The 16,680-nt window shown below is 37.5% G+C and overlaps 1 protein-coding gene across 5 annotated transcripts; it reads left to right on the plus strand.

Annotated features, from left to right (window-relative positions):
• The first annotated feature begins 207 nt into the window (after positions 1 to 207).
• Positions 208 to 15,004, plus strand: LOC128209064 (leucine-rich repeat-containing protein 14-like). 5 transcript variants are annotated; one of them, XM_052912900.1, is made up of 6 exons: positions 208 to 248; positions 594 to 639; positions 6,034 to 6,560; positions 7,619 to 7,789; positions 8,313 to 8,488; positions 9,538 to 15,004. In XM_052912900.1, exons 3-6 carry the CDS (start codon positions 6,080 to 6,082, stop codon positions 10,309 to 10,311), a joined length of 1,602 nt encoding a protein of 533 aa, XP_052768860.1. In that variant the 5' UTR covers positions 208 to 248; positions 594 to 639; positions 6,034 to 6,079; the 3' UTR covers positions 10,312 to 15,004. The 5 variants fall into 5 exon arrangements, with proteins under 5 accessions (XP_052768860.1, XP_052768856.1, XP_052768857.1 ...); XM_052912899.1 differs by lacking the exon at positions 208 to 248 and adding an exon at positions 3,897 to 3,976 and having other exon boundaries at positions 553 to 686; XM_052912901.1 differs by lacking the exons at positions 208 to 248; positions 594 to 639 and adding exons at positions 2,434 to 3,625; positions 3,897 to 3,976.
• Positions 15,005 to 16,680: the final 1,676 nt, after the last annotated feature.

Genomic DNA, 16,680 nt, shown 5'->3' on the forward strand with positions numbered 1-16,680 from the left:
TATACGAACTGTCCCCTTGAACCTTACTTTAATACTTTCATAATATATTTTCTGTCCTTTTCATTTATTTTCTTGAAATATTACTTGTGTGCACTTATTCTATAATGTATTTTCAAGCTACACACATGTACAAGTGGGATGTGAAACGAGTGTTACCAGTGTTGACACATTGGTCTGCAATATAATTTAGTAGGGCGTAACCTGGTAGTTTACATGTCATATGTTTTCGCGAAAATTGTCAACTATTATTTCATTCGGAACTCCTCGGCCATTTTATCGAAAACAACCTCGGATGTATGCCGGTACATCTGTTGAAGTAGTTCGTAAAATTTTGAATTATATCATTAGTTAAATGTAGTGTTTTAGAGTTGTATTTATTGATCTAAGTTTAAATTTATTGTCATTGAATTGTATTATAGCAAACATAATGAAGAATTCCAAGAGTTAAGTCACAAAGTTTAACTGCTAAATAAAATTACTACGCGATCTACTTGCAGCGGACTTAAACGTACCACTTTTTGAGTGTGTAAACCATCCATATACATCCGAGGTTGTTTTCGATAAAATGGCCGAGGAGCTCCGAATGCTATTATTTTTTTCCAGATGTATTATTTCATTTCGTTGGAAAAGAGAAATAAGGCAATTGGAGAACTTCACTTGTTATCATTTTTCAATTCATTGAATTGGTAAAATTCATTTGCCGACGCTTTGTCATTTTTTCAAAAGCTTAACAACAAATTCAATAATTTGTTTTCATCAAAAACTTACTTAACTGGGGATTTTTGCCCTATTATAAGCACCGCATTAATTGTTTTGATTGATTAATGGACTTAATTCCTTGCCGTTTTACTGTTTACATCAGAAGTGAACACGAAATTCCAAGGGATAGTATGCTTACTGACTAAATTTGTAAACAGCCTGATAAAGGTCAGAAACCAAATCAAACTTTTGTCTCAATGGCCTGGAAATGTCTGAGATTATTTTTCTGTAAAAATCTAGGTAGAATACAAATGAAAAAGCAGAATACAAAAGAGTTATTTTTAAGAATGACTACTATTAAAACTGTCAGAATAACTCTTGAAATGTTTGTGTTCCATGCATATACACCAATTCTAAGCACACTCTTAACTTAGATTGATAACATATTCTTCAAACACTACACTTACTTTTTAAAGCTGAAATTTTCGTCCAACACTGTGGACATCATCAGAGCAACTGGCCTGACTATCGCTCACTCGCAGCTCTGACGCTCGGGACTTCCCGCCGAATTTCCGTAATCCGGCGAAAAGTGGGTTGTAAATCCCAGTAGATGACATATTAGAGAAGATTCAGAGAGGACAACTACAGAACCTCACTGACCACCTCAACACTGTAGACGTTACCAATAACATCAAGTTCACCCACGAAGAAGAAAGCAACGGGGCCATTCCATTCTTGGATACTCTCATCACCAGGAAGGAAGATGGTAGTATCAAACTGCTAGTATATAGAAAGAAAACCCACACGGACCAATACCTGAATTTTTCATCCCACCACCCATTACAGCACAAGCTGAGCGTGGTCAGAACTCTATTAGACAGGTGCTACAACCTCGTTACCAAAACTGAAGATAGAGATAAAGAGGAAGAACATGTAAAACAAGCTTTAGGCCAGTGTGGGTACCCTGATTGGACAATAAAGAGGGTTAAGACCGAGATTTTGAAAAGAAAAAATGAAAACAAGGACAAGAAAAAAGTGAAACATACAGATAGAGACAATAAATCTAAAGGGATGGTGGTTATTCCGTATGTGAAATGGCTATCTGAAGCAGTGAGCCGGGTGTTTAATAAACATCGAGTCGCCACGGCCATGCGCCCACATCAGACACTACGCAACATCTTAGTGCACCCCAAGGACAAACAGGAAACAACAGAGAAAGCAGAAGTAATTTACAAAATACCTTGTAAAAATTGTGATAAAGTCTACGTGGGAGAATCGGGGCGAAAATTTGGAATAAGACTGAATGAACACAAAAAAGATTGTGAAACACACTCAAATAAGGCATTTACTAGATCAACTAGAAAACAATCAGAATCGACAATAGAAAAAAGTGCAATCACAGATCACCAGAACATAAATAATCATGAAATAGACTGGGAGGGGGCACGCGTAATAGAGAGAGAATCAGACTGGAGAGTGCGAAAAACGAAGGAGGCTATCTGCATCAAAACTGAGGGGGCAGTTATGAACCGGGACGAGGGGGCCTTCCTTTCTGGGATTTACAACCCACTTTTCGCCGGATTACGGAAATTCGGCGGGAAGTCCCGAGCGTCAGAGCTGCGAGTGAGCGATAGTCAGGCCAGTTGCTCTGATGATGTCCACAGTGTTGGACGAAAATTTCAGCTTTAAAAAGTAAGTGTAGTGTTTGAAGAATATGTTATCAATCTATTGGATTTACCTACACAATGAACTCATTCAAGAATACACTCTTAACTTATCCATCATCTCCAGCAGGCTCCATTAGTATAAAAGAATTATAATCCATCTGGCAGTTGCTGGGTATATAATCAGAACGTCCTAGGGAAAGTGAGCGTGCCTCTCAGCCCCTTTTTATGCAACATTTGTAATTTTTCCACACAAATAATGCAGGGACTTGGCCTTGACAGAATATCAATAATGAATATAATAAAATGAATTAAATTTTATTGTTGAAATATTTTTACGTCCCAAATCAATGTATGGTTGAGAAAACATAAAACCACATCGATTAAAAGTTCATAGTACATTCTCATTAATACCTAACACCAGGATTATGAGTGTCTTAATTGAGGAATTTGGCAAAAATGTCTGGAAAAAATATGCAAGAACAGCCATTTTAAGTCATTCTTAATATACAACAATGACTTGTTTCTTTGTGATGATTGCTGTCAATAAAATTATGAATTATATTTGCAGTTTTGTAACCAGGAAGTGATTTAAACAAATCTGAGTTTTATTTATCTCTGATAAAATATCTTCAAAGTAAATGCTCAACTATGTAATACATGAAAAAAATGTTGCAAAGGATGTTTGTTTTACCATTGCAAAATATTAAACCGCAAAAAATATTAAAAAATATATTTTGAAACACTTAAATTGTTACCCTTTCCAATTAAGCCCTTTTTAAATTTAGTATTGTGGCAGGCCCCTAGAGGGACTCACTCAGTCAAGAAAACTGACAAGAAAACCACTCACCCACAAGGACTCTTATATAAGCTAGGGATAATTTAACCTTTCAGCCTTTTTTAGCTCAACTATTGGAAGACTATGGAGAGCTATATACTACTCACCATGGTGTCGGCTTCGGCTTCACACCTTTGTTAAGGTTTTGCATGTAAGCACCTTTATCTCAGTAAATACATCATTTATTGCATTGAAACTTTGGACATGTATTCCCAACTATCAAACCTACTAAATTAATGAAATTAGATGACACTTATTTGAATATAATGCAAATAATTATTATTGCCTTTAGGCCACACCAAATTGATATTTCGTTTCACGGATTTACCGCTCCTATTTTTTGGAAAATGTAAAAAAAAGCCTTTATTTTTATTTTTTTGTGCCCCCGCACCTCCATTTTGATCGCCAAGCAGTTTTTTAACAGGTAATAATTTATTAAAAGGCTAAAAATAATCAAGTATAATTTTTCTACACTAGTTTTCGTGTTTGTATAAAGGGAAGTTACCGATGCGTAGTGTTTTTATACTGTATATCGATCGGTTTAGCATAAGTTTATCACCTTATATTTTGTTTTTATTTGCAGCATAATCCAGAATTGTAATGCACTTGTCAATTGTAACCACTGCCCCGCCCACCCCTCACCCTTGTTCAAAGGGTATACCGGGGACAGCAGAGGCAATGTTTTTACCTTTCAGGTGGCCCCGCAGTGCCTAGTGAATGTGGTTTTGTCTTCATATTGAAAATAGTCGGGAATTGGCCTCATATTATTACACAGGTATTCAGGGTTGCGGGGCCATTTGGCAGGGATTTTACCAGCAGTGTGTCCCTGCAGGTCGGGTATTTTATCAGGGTTTTGAGAGACCGGAGGACAAAGGGGGGGGGGGGCATATACAATTGGCTGGTGCATAAAAACATCTAAATAATAAAAAAAAAGTACTCTGAAAAATACTCTTGTTCTTTTTGTTTAAATAAGCACATGTCATTGCATTTTCTGTGATAATCAAAAAATTTAGTCTATGTTATATGGAGTGTGATGTTTGATGATGCCTGTGTAAGTGATCTTTTTTTACAAATCCAAAATCAATCCTAAGTTATGTCTAAATACAGTTGCATATGATGTAAAACTGATTCAGGTAGATTTATATAAGTCGTTTCAAACTTTTTACTAAAAGCAGGGTTATTTATTATTATGAATGATTGTCATATTAAAGTATGTTTTAATTATATAAGAAATTAGATTTATCCATATAATGTTTGTACTAAACACGGATGAATAAATAGTATGTATTCCGACATTTTCCCAATGTCCATTAGAGGTTCAGTTCAAGATGGCATTAAAATGGGTTTAAGGGCAATAATTTTGAACAATCTTTCTTATTTATATTGAATATAAGGGAAAATATATTTTTCGCTCTTCGCTCGCTTCGGTTTTTATGAAAACTGACAAAAAATTATTTTATTTTTTTCGCTCGCTTGCTCCAATTTTTTTTGGCAAAAATCTGAGGAAATAAACATTAATTTGGTGTGGCCTTATTATTTGACTTAGAAATTCTGATTAAGGTTTTGCATGTATGCACACATAGGTTAATATCTCAGCAACTACTTGATTTATTGCATTGAGACTTTATACAATGGTACTCAACCATCCAACCTACTTAATTAAACAAGTTAGATAACTTTAGTTTGCATTTATTGCAAATAATTGCCCTTTATTATTCAACTTGGAAATTCTGGTCAAGGTTTTGCATGTAAGCACACATAGGTTAATATTTCAGCAACTACTTGATGTATTGCATTGAGACTTTATACAATCGTACTCAACCATTCAACCTACTTAATTATCTAGTTATTTTACTCTAGTTTGCATTTAATGCAAATAACTGCCATTTATTAATCAACTTAGAAATTCTGGTTAAGGTTTTGCATGTTAGCACACATAGGTTAATATCTCATCAACTACTTGAGGTATTGCATTGAGACTCGATACAATGGTACTCAACCATCCAACCTACTTAATAAACCAAGATAGATAACTCTAGTTTGCATTTAATGCAAATAATTGCCCTTTATTATTTTCGATTTAGAAATTCTGGTTAAGGTTTTGCATGTAAGCACACATAGTATAATATCTCAGCAAATACATCATGTATTGCATTGGAACTTTATACACAGGCTTCCAACCATTCAACCTTCCAAGTCAGATTACTCTATCTTGCATATTATATCATTTTTGCCCTTTTATGATGCGACTTAGAAATTCTGGTTAAGGTTTTGCATGTTACTTGATGTATTGCATTGAGACTTTATACAATGGTACTCATCTACCCAACCTTCTTAATTAATCAAGTTAGATAACTTTGTCTTGCATATAATATAAATTTTGCTCCTTTACTATTTGACTTTGAAATTCTGGTCAAGAATTTGCATGGGAGCACATATAGGTTAATATCTCACCAACTACTTGATTTATTTAATAGAGTTTAAAAACAGTGATCCATGCATGTTTCGCCAAAACTTTTCAATCCTAACACTGAAAAGCGGCGGAATAGTCTAGAAAGCTGTCTCTATTACAGCTCTTCTTGAAAAGCGTTATTAAGACTTATACTGCAAAGACAATATTTGAACATATATCAATATTTGTTAAAGAGTTCCAGCCGTCATCAGGGTTTCAACACTCCTAATGATTTGCCACACTTTATTTTCGTTATAAAAAAATGCATTTAACAAATCATGAACGAATCGCTGTAATGCTTTCTATTTTGAATTATGTTTAATGACTTGTAATTAATGATTGACAATCACTGTTTTTATTAAGTCTTGATTTTTTTACAGATTTGAATTCCAGTCATTCAATCAGTGACCCATCCCAGCTGTCAAAATGTCACAGATGAACTCCATACTTGCTGGAATGCAAACTACATTGCAGTATGATCACTTCAAGGGTGTATTGTATCCTCTGGATTTTGGGGACTATTCTTCAACTAAACCTCAAACATTCAAATCATTGGTAGAGATTGTGGCAGATTTCGTTGTAAAAGACTCTACTATGACTCTTCATGCATTAGAAATGATGCCACAGGAAATAATCACAGTGTTAATGCAGCAAGCCCTGGAGGGTAATCGAGACAGAGCGGTTGATGTTTTACTCACAAAATGGCCTCTGACCACATTGAATTTAAATAAATTTGCTCCAAACATTTTCAATAATTTGAGCATACTCCACAGTCATTTAGAACTGACAAAGACAGCGAAGCAAGGACTGAGGTACACTACCTGCATTGCCCATAATTTTCTGGAGACGTTAAAGCGGAAGTGTGATACAAGGTTGAAATATGTTGATATTTCTGGCTACCCAACTGGTAAGTGTACACCATGAGGAATTAAATGTTGTATGATATCCATATATTGTTAAGCTTCAAGCATGAAAACTTATTTTGAGTAAATTGATAATGATTCTAATATAGAGGATATACTACAGGTATCATGTGGAGTTTTGTATGTAAATAAATATCCATCAACACTGTGTTTGTTTATGTCATTACAAATTAAACTAGCATTGAAAAGCAACTGTTATAAAAAAATATACTTGAGTATAAAACTCCGTGTGTGTATACCACAGGATAAATTGTGTCATAAATGCTACATGGGAAGGTAATATTTTGCTTCGGATGAAGACTTTAAACAAAGATAACTTCACAATTTTTTCACCATTTTAATGAAACATAGCGCACTATACGCCGCTTAAGGAGCCCCGTCTTTGGTCTTTTACCAGAGTTTTATTTAGAGTTTAGTTTCTCAAAACACTTTGACAAACCTTTTCTTAATACGGCCATCTGACCGAGCACTGTCAAAACATTATTTTGGAAACAGGTTTGTCAAAGTGTTTGATAAAACTAATCACCTTATCAAACTCCGGTAATAAAACATGGGCGGGGCTCCTTAAGCGGCATAGACTGCCCTTGCTTTGTCTTAATTTAAAATGGTGTAGTAAAAGAAAAAGTTATCTTTGTTTAAAGTGTTCATTTTAAACAAAATGTTGCCTTCCCACGTAGCATATATGACGTCATTTATCACATGGTATACACAAACTGAAACTTACCAATAGAGATTCAAATACTTGTTACCAAACTTGTTCTTACTTAAGAATTTCCACCTTCACAGGTGTTTAAGGGTCTGCTTATTGCCTCTCATTTGATACACGATCCTTGCGTCAGCTTTTGCGTTGATAATGTTTCAGCCAATGAGGTTGTTTTCTAAGTCAGTTAGATGACCTGAAGTAATATCTTATTGGTTAAGAAGGCTCGTTCGCTACACTCACTCCACCCATTTTTAATCATTATTTACTTTATTCCATCTAACTATTACATCAAGTATTGTTATATGTTAGCCAAGATTGTTGATGTGTTTTTTGCTGTAGCCGAGGTGATAACGTACTACCTGGCGACCCACTGTATGTTAGCCCACAATGAGGCAAGGCAGAATATGATGATACGGAAATATGAAGAGGCCATAAAACTACTGCCTGAAGAGGAGTCAAATGGAAAACTAGAGAGGTTCACTACTGACCAGTCACTACCGGATGACCACTGTATGTATACTGTATAAACAGAAGGATAAGCCCATTAAACAAATCTGAACATTCCAGGTGTCAGGCTTTCATGAGAGTTGTCTGGAACTCATCATATATCAGAGATAAAGATGGAGGGATACTTTGGACAAGAAGTATCCTCAAAATGAAAAAAATAAACTTATTAAAGCGTTATCAAATAACAGCTCACTTGATATTTAAAACTTAAATTGATTACATTTGTGGTCATGTTGTTTGAACTTAAATGAAGATTGCTTTTTCGCCTCAACTGATTGTTTGCATGGTTTTTAAGAAATGTTATATTTTCTCACAGTACCGGTAATTTAAAAAAGGACAGCCCTGCAAAATGGAAACATGTGGGTTATGATCATTCTTAGTTCTTGAGGGAGTAGCCCCCTCCCCCCTTTTTTACCAAATACTCCATTATCAGCCCAATTATTGTATCTATGATTGTATGTCATTATTTTAGTCTTGGTTTGTCAAAAGATACATGTATTTATATATTTCACATCACATGTTGCAGTTGCTGTGAAGTTGGATGTGTTTATCAGCTCAGAAGCCGCCCTGTATGAGCTATGTAAGGCGCTCAAGGTGTCTGGATTCCGAGAGAGCACCCTGCGGCTCATTGTCAACAAGCTGGACGCCACATGCCTTGGTTCTGGCAAGATCGACATTCTCCTGGAACAAATCAACCCAGAGGTAAATCACACAATAAATAATGTACAGCCTTATTTAGAGCTATACTCCAAAAGTTTGATTATGTGGTACTGGCTTAAAAAGTATATGCAGTCAGTCTGGAGGAATTCCTAACTCATTGTATTTTTCACCCTTTTGGGGGTAGTGCCAGGCCTTTCTGATTGGAAAAAAAGTGTCATTTTTTGTGAGAAATTAACGAGAATGCTTTAGAAATAAATAAAAAAAGACAATAGAGTGAGATAAATGTTTCTGTGAGTTTACAAAAAATTTCATAAAAATGGTTTGGGGATCCAATTTTTTAATTAAGAAATATAAAAATATTGTTATTTTTTCGAAACATAAAATTATGAATTATGCTTTAATATTGGATTCGGCCCCAAATTGGTCTGAAAAAACACACTGCAAATGAACCATACATTATATAACCACTTTGAGCTTCCTGACTAACCAAAATTGTATGCCCACACGTGTATACACTTGAGCTGTAGACATTAGGTCCAAGATTTGACACCAAATGTCACAAGTTTAGAAAAGTATGCAACCAGTCTGGGAATCAAACCAGGAACTTCCTGCTTGGAAGTCATGTGCTCTAAAACAAATGAGCTCATTGGTCCGTATTACTCGCAAACACTCTTGACAGGTGGAGCTCACTATCATGATGCATGTATTGAAGTCGTATCGAGTCAATAACTGAAAAATTATATTGTAATTTGTATATTTTAATTTGTTATAAGCTGTAACATGAATAATCAGCTACCTTTATAGGTTATATAAAGACATTTGCATTCAAGTACCAGACTACATTTATTTTACGAGTGCAAAATTTAAAATTAGAGATTTGTATATAAATTATTATTATTTTATGCCCATTGTGGTAAAAATGTCAGCAGAATGATAAGTAAACAAAATTTGTTAGTATAAACACAAAATTTCCATTCCACTTGATATAAAAGTTGTCATGCTTGATTAAGTCAGTAGTATTAAAGTAGTTTAAATTTTTACAATTCATTTAATGCTTTTCAGTGTTGTACTTCTTGTTTGAAATTCTTCAGCATCTGCAGAGCCTAAGCCTGAAGTACAACTCCATCAGCAGCGGTGAGATGATGAAGCTGTGTCCTCTGATAGGGCAGCTGACCAGAATCACAACGATAGACCTCTCCAGTAACATGATCAGTCTTATGGGAGACAACTCTGAATTATGTGATAAACTTAGCGGCATGTTTACCTCCCTTGTGCATCTCATCAGGCTGGACCTGAGCAACAACATCTTGAGAGGAAAACTGAGGTCTATATTGACGTGTGTGGTTCTGCCGCTGCAGTATCTCGGAGTAGAGAATTGTGGACTGACTGCGGTGGATATCGCTTACCTGTCTTACTCACATCATTCCAACTCCATGCAAGAGCTTGCATTGAGTAACAACAACCTCAGACATTGTTCGTCAAGTTTCATTGCCTTATTAAGGAACCTTAAATCATGTGTTAAGCATTTAGAAATCGAAAACTGTAGCCTGACAGACCATCATACTGAAAGTCTTGCACAAAGTGTGCAGACGTTGATTGAGTTGGTGTACCTGAATCTTCGGTACAATGCGTTTACCAGAAGTAGTCTATGTCAGGTAGGTGTTTCAGCAGGATCGCTCAGCAAGCTGCAATATTTAAGAGTCTCGTACGCTACTGACTGTTATGACAGTGACCTTTTGGACGACGAGCAGGAGGAATTGAAGAAAGAGTTTGTCAACCATCTTGGGGCGATTGTTTTCAACGAACAGAAGAAACTTGAACTCAGCGATAAAGTTCTCAATGTGGTATTCTCAGAACTGTTTTGAAGTTTGTTTTATTTAAAAATATTCATCACAGCAGTTTTTTCTGAAGTTGATTTTTAGCTCTACTGGCCAAAGGCCAGAAGAGCTTCTGCGATGGTAATGTGTACGTAGTATGTGCATCCGTGCGTCCGTGCGTTCGTGCGTCTGTAAACAATTGCTTGTGAACACGATACAGTCTTCAGTTTTGATTTTATCTTGATGAAACTTGTACAGTATCTAGATATCCATTAGAGCTTGGTTCCTTTCGAAAACCAGCCAGATCCGCCCATGCATGCCTAGATTATGGTCCTTGATAGTATAAAAAAATGCTATTGTGTAAACAATTGGTTGTGAACACGATACAGTGTTCAGTTTTGATTGTATCTCGATGAAACTTGTACAGTATCTAGATATCCATTAGAGCTCGGTTCCTTTCGAAAACCAGCCAGATGTGCCCATGAATGCCTAGATTATGCATGCCTAGATCATGGCCCTTGATAGTATAAAAAAAATGCTAATGTGTAAACAATTGCTTGTGAACACGATACAGTCTTCAGTTTTGATTTTATCTTGATGAAACTTGTACAGTATCTAGATATCCATAAGAGCTCGGTTCCTTTCGAAAGCCAGATCCGCCCATGAATGCCTAGATTATGGGCCATGAAAGTTTTAAAGAAATGCTTTCTATTTTTAGCCAGGTCTGCATGAGCGAATTCTATTTTTAGCCAATTTTACATGTATATGTAAATTCAAGTCTAGAGTTAAGGGAGACAATTTGCAAGTCTAAGATTTTGAGAGACAATTTGCTTTTTGCTTTTGCAGTTGATTTTGTGAATTACTCTGCCTTGTTCTTGTTGAAAGCCCAAAGGCCATTTTTTAGCTTTAAGTTCTGTAGTTTGCGCATTCATCTTAACAAAATTGGTTGTGAATGTTTAAGTTATGCACCTGGTGTCATTACTGGCCACACCCAGGGTTCACAGGTTTGGTAAACATAAATCTGGAAAGGTTTGAAAATCTTTTTGTGTGTTCGTGCATCCATCTCAGCACAATTGATAGTGAATGTCTGTTCAAATTGATCAATGTTGTCCTAGGATGCCCTTGACTTTGACCTTTTGACCAACTTTTTTTAACTTTTAAAACTACAGAAAATTTTACTATGAGTACAGTTTTGAAAGCATTTTTTTTTTTTGTCAGATGACTTTTACTTGGCACATATTAAAATAGTTCATGCAACTAATCTGCTTACAATACTTTCTGGGCTCAGATGTTGAACGTGCTACGTTTTCAGGTAACCCAAACACAAAACATAAACTATATGTCTGTTGCCTTTTACCCATACATACATGCTCTGGATTGATATGACCACAAAAGCCATGCCAGTAGAGCATAGGCCCTTTTGGGCCTCTTGTTTGTATAGAACTGGAAATGACTGCCATTTGTCTGCTTTTTTTCAAATTTCATATTCCAGGTTTAACCTTTTGCCTATCTGTTCCAACAATTTCATCAAAGTCATAAATAGATGGAAGGCAAATTCACAAGCAATGTATGTAAACCATAGGCACATCAAATATGGAATAATTGTAGATATTTCATCTTGAACATTCCTCTAATGAATATCTCAATATTGCATGTATATTGGAACATATCAGTAAATCAAATTTATGATTGATTTGATGATTGATTTTTGCCATACCAATAATTTATAGCACACCTGTGCATAAAACACGCACAAGTGAGCTATTGTAATTATGCCCCCTTCGAAGAAGAGGGGTATATTGCTTTGCACAGGCATGTCGGTCGGTCGGTCGGTATGTCGGTCAGTCGGTAGACCAAAGCTTGTCCGAGTGATAACTCAACAATTCCTGGACGTATGGTCATCAAACATCACATGAAGGTTGGACCTGACCAGTAGATGACCCCTATTGATTTTGGGGGTCATCGGGTCAAAGGTCAAGGTCACAGTGACCTTTAATGGTAAAATAATTTTAAAGCTTGTCCGAGTGATAATTCAACAATGCCTGCACCCATGGCCCTCAAACTTGACATGTAGGTTGGGCCTGACCAGTAGATGACCCCTATTGTTTTGGGGGTCATCAGGCCAAAGGTCAAGGTCACAGTGACCTTGAATGGTAAAAGGTCGTCCGAGTGATAACTTGACAATGCCTGCACCCATGGCCCTCAAACTTGACTTGGAGGTTGGGCCTGACCAGTAGCTGACCCCTATTGTTTTGGTGGCTCATCGGGTCAAAGGTCAAGTTCACAGTGACCTTGAATGGTAAAAGGTTGTCCGAGTGATAACTCGACAATGCCTGCACCCATGGCCCTCATAATTGAATTGGAGGTTGGGCCTGACCAGTAGATGACCCCTATTGTTGTTGGGGGTCATCAGGCCAAAGGTCAAGGTCACAGTGACATTGAATGGTAAAAGGTTGTCCGAGAGATAATTCGACAATGCCTGCACCCATGGCCCTCATAATTGAATTGGAGGTTGGGCCTTACCAGTAGAAGACCCCTATTGTTTTTGGGGGTCATCGGGCCAAAGGTCAAGGTCACAGTCACCTTGAAAGGTTAAAGGTTTTCTGTGTGATAACTTAACAATGCCTGCACCCATGGCCCTCAAACTTGACTTGGAATTGGGCCTGACCAGTACATGACCCCTTTTGTGTTTGGGGGTCATCTGGCCAAAGGTCAAGGTCACAGTCACCTTGAATGGTAAAAGGTTGTCCGAGTGATAACTCAACAATGCCTGCACCCATGGCCCTCAAACTTGACTTGGAGAATTGGCCTGACCAGGAGATGACCCCTATGGTTTTTGGGGGTCATCTGGCCAAAGGTCAAGGTCACAGTGACCTGGAATGGTAAAAGGTTGTCCGAGTGATAACTCGACAATGCCTGCACCCATGGCCCTCAAACTTGACTTGGAGGTTGGGCCTGGCCAGAAGATGGTCCCTATTGATTTTAGGGGTCATTGGGCTAAAGGTCAAGGTCACAGTGACCTGGAATGGTAAAAGGTTATCCGAGTGATAACTCGACAATGCCTGCACCCATGGCCCTCAAACTTGACTTGGAGGTTGGGCCTGGCCAGAAGATGGTCCCTATTGATTTTAGGGGTCATTGGGCCAAAGGTCAAGGTCACAGTGACCTTGAATGATGAAAGGTTGTCCGAGTGATAACTGAACAATGCCTGCACCCATGGCCCTCAAACTTGACATGGAGGTTGGGGCTGACCAGTAGATGACCCCTATTGATTTTAGGGGTCAAAGGTCAAGGTCACAGTGACCTTCAAAGCAAACTCAACAATTCCTGGACCTATGGTCATCAAACTTGACATGAAGGTTGGGCCTGCCCAGTAGATGACCCCTATCAACTTTGGGGGTCATCAGGCCAAGGTCAATGTCACAGTAACCTTTAACGCAAAAAAAGTTAACAAATCTTCTCCCACTGATATCTCAACAATGCCTGAACCTATGGTCATTAAACTTGACATGGATGTTAAGCCTGACCAGTAGATCACCCTTATTGATTTTAGGATTCATAGAGCCAAAGGTCAAGGTCACAGTGATCTTGAATGGTAAAAGGTTGTCCGAGTGATAACTCAACAATGCCTGAACCCATGGCCTTCAAACTTAACTTGGAGTTGCATCTGACTTGTAGATGACCCCTTATGATTTAAGGGGTCATTGGGTCAAAGGTCAAGGTCACAGTGACCTTGAACGAAAAAAACTTGTCTGTGTGATAACTTGACAATGCCTGCACCCATGGCCCTCGAACTTGACATTTATGTTTCTGGTGACCAGCTGATGACTCTGGATTTTGAGTTCATAGAGTAAAAGGTCATGGTCATAACACACTCTATCCTCACACTTTAATGGTCATAATCTTAAAACTGCCTTAACGGCAACAAATCAGCTGTCATTTCGGTCCATGCATATTTCATTCAATTGTCCATATATTCCTGACAACATGGCGCTCAGGGGGGGGGGGGCATAATGTTTAACAAACATCTCTTGTTGGTATTTGTTTTTTGTGTGTTGTTCATTGTCAACATTTTATTGGTGAACACTTGCATTCAGATGATTCTATTTTTTATCCATTCTTCATGAAATTTGTCAGCACTCTTTGAAATGTAGGTCATGCATGGTAAATAAATTTATCTGTTGATGAATATATACATGTTCAAGCTGTTTTGAGGGCTTGTTTTTTTGTATTTAAAACTATGGTACTCAGTGAAGCAATAAAGGGCCTGAATGCCCTCTTGTTCATGAACTTGATTTTTTTTGTTATTTCTTACAATAGGATTCTTAAGATAAATTCCAAATATTTCTTCATTATGTTTTATCCGGTGATTTGTTCATGATTATGGATTTGTTTAAAAATATTTTTAGATTCCTTAATATAAAGCCTATACTTTGCATAATTTTACAAATAGTGCAAAACTAGTTACGGTTATTCAAATTGATTCTGGTATCACCCTTGTGTACTAAAATGTTTGAAAAATCAGATAAATTGAGAAAAAGAGACATCTTGACCCAGTACACTTAATGACTTAATGATCTGTTGACAGGACCCATATTGACATTATATTGTTCTACTACTAGAATCAGCTTCCATCATGAATATTGGTGTGTATTCAGCTTGTTTTTTAGCAGATATTATATTTTGCTTATGTATTCTGTGTGATTCTTGTTTTGTTGCTGTTAAACAATAAAATTGATAACTGATACAGAAATGTTCTATTCTCATTTTACTTATGTCAAAATTCAACACTATTATTTTTGTGGATATTTTGAAATAACTTTCCACAGACATTAAAATGATATGTGCTCAAAACCAAGGTCTTTACCGCAAAGGTCAGGATTTTGCAGAGCATACATATGCATTAGCAACTGTGCTCCAAGCATTTATTTTAAGGTTCACTGTTAAAGTAATGTCACATTTAACATCAAAGTTTTTGGCCCAATGGTCATTATATCAAGCCTCTGACAATCATGTATAAAGATATAATTCCACACTGCAATTATGTTTATGACAAGTTCATTCGCAATGTATACAAACAATACAGCCCACTGCTGATAAGGCTCTAGTTGCAGAACATGCTGCCCATCAGAAGGTGATACGGCTGTGTTTAATAGACCTTAAAAGACCACACAGCCAAGAATGATAGACCATACAGCCCAGACAGCTCAGAATGAAAGACAATACAGCCCAGAAGGAAAAACAAAACAGTCCAGACTAAGACCATAAAATTGAAATACCATACAGCCCAACGGAAAGAGCATACACCCCAGATTGAAATACCATACACCTCAGATTGAAAGACCATACACTCCAGATGAAAGACCATATGCCCCAGATTGAAAGACCATACAACCCAGATTGAAAGACCATACACCCAAGATTGAAATACCATACACCTCAGATTGAAATACCATACACCCCAGATTGAAATACCATACACCCCAGATTGAAATACCATACACCCCAGATTGAAATACCATACACCTCAGATTGAAATACCATACACCCCAGATTGAAATACCATACACCCCAGATTGAAATACCATACACCCCAGATTGAAATACCATACACCCAAGATTGAAATACCATACACCTCAGATTGAAATACCATACACCCCAGATTGAAATACCATACACCTCAGATTGAAATACCATACGCCCCAGATTGAAATACCATACACCCCAGATTGAAATACCATACACCCCAGATTGAAATACCATACACCCCAGATTGAAAGACCATACGCCCCAGATTGAAAGACCATACGCCCCAGATTGAAGGACCATACGCCCCAGATTCAAATACCATACGCCCCAGATTGAAAGACCATACGCCCCAGATTGAAAGACCATACGCCCCAGATTGAAGGACCATACACGCCAGATTGAAAGACCATACGCCCCAGATTGAAAGACCAGACAGCCCAGCAGGAAAGACCATACAGCCAAGAATGAAAGACCATACAGCCCAGCAGGAAAGACCATACAGCCCAGAATGAAAGACAATACAGCCCTGCAGGAAAGACCATACACTCCAGATTGAAAGACCATACAGCCCAGCAGGAAAGATCATACAGCCCAGAATGAAAGACCATACAGCCCAGAAGGAAAGACCATACAACCCAGATGGAAAGACCATACAGCCCAAAATCAAAGACCATACTGCCCTGAATGAAAGACCATACAGCCCATAAGGAAAGACCATACAGCCCAGCAGGAAAGACCATACAGCCCAGAAGGAAAGACCATACAGCCCAGAAGGAAAGACCATACAGCCCAGAAGGAAAGACCATACAGCCCAGCAGGAAAGACCATACAGCTCAGAAGAAAAGACCATACAGCCCAGAAGGAAAGACCTTACAACTTGAAACAGC

This window comes from Mya arenaria, chromosome 11 (assembly GCF_026914265.1).
Source record: "Mya arenaria isolate MELC-2E11 chromosome 11, ASM2691426v1".
Taxonomy (NCBI): Eukaryota; Metazoa; Mollusca; class Bivalvia; order Myida; family Myidae; genus Mya; species Mya arenaria.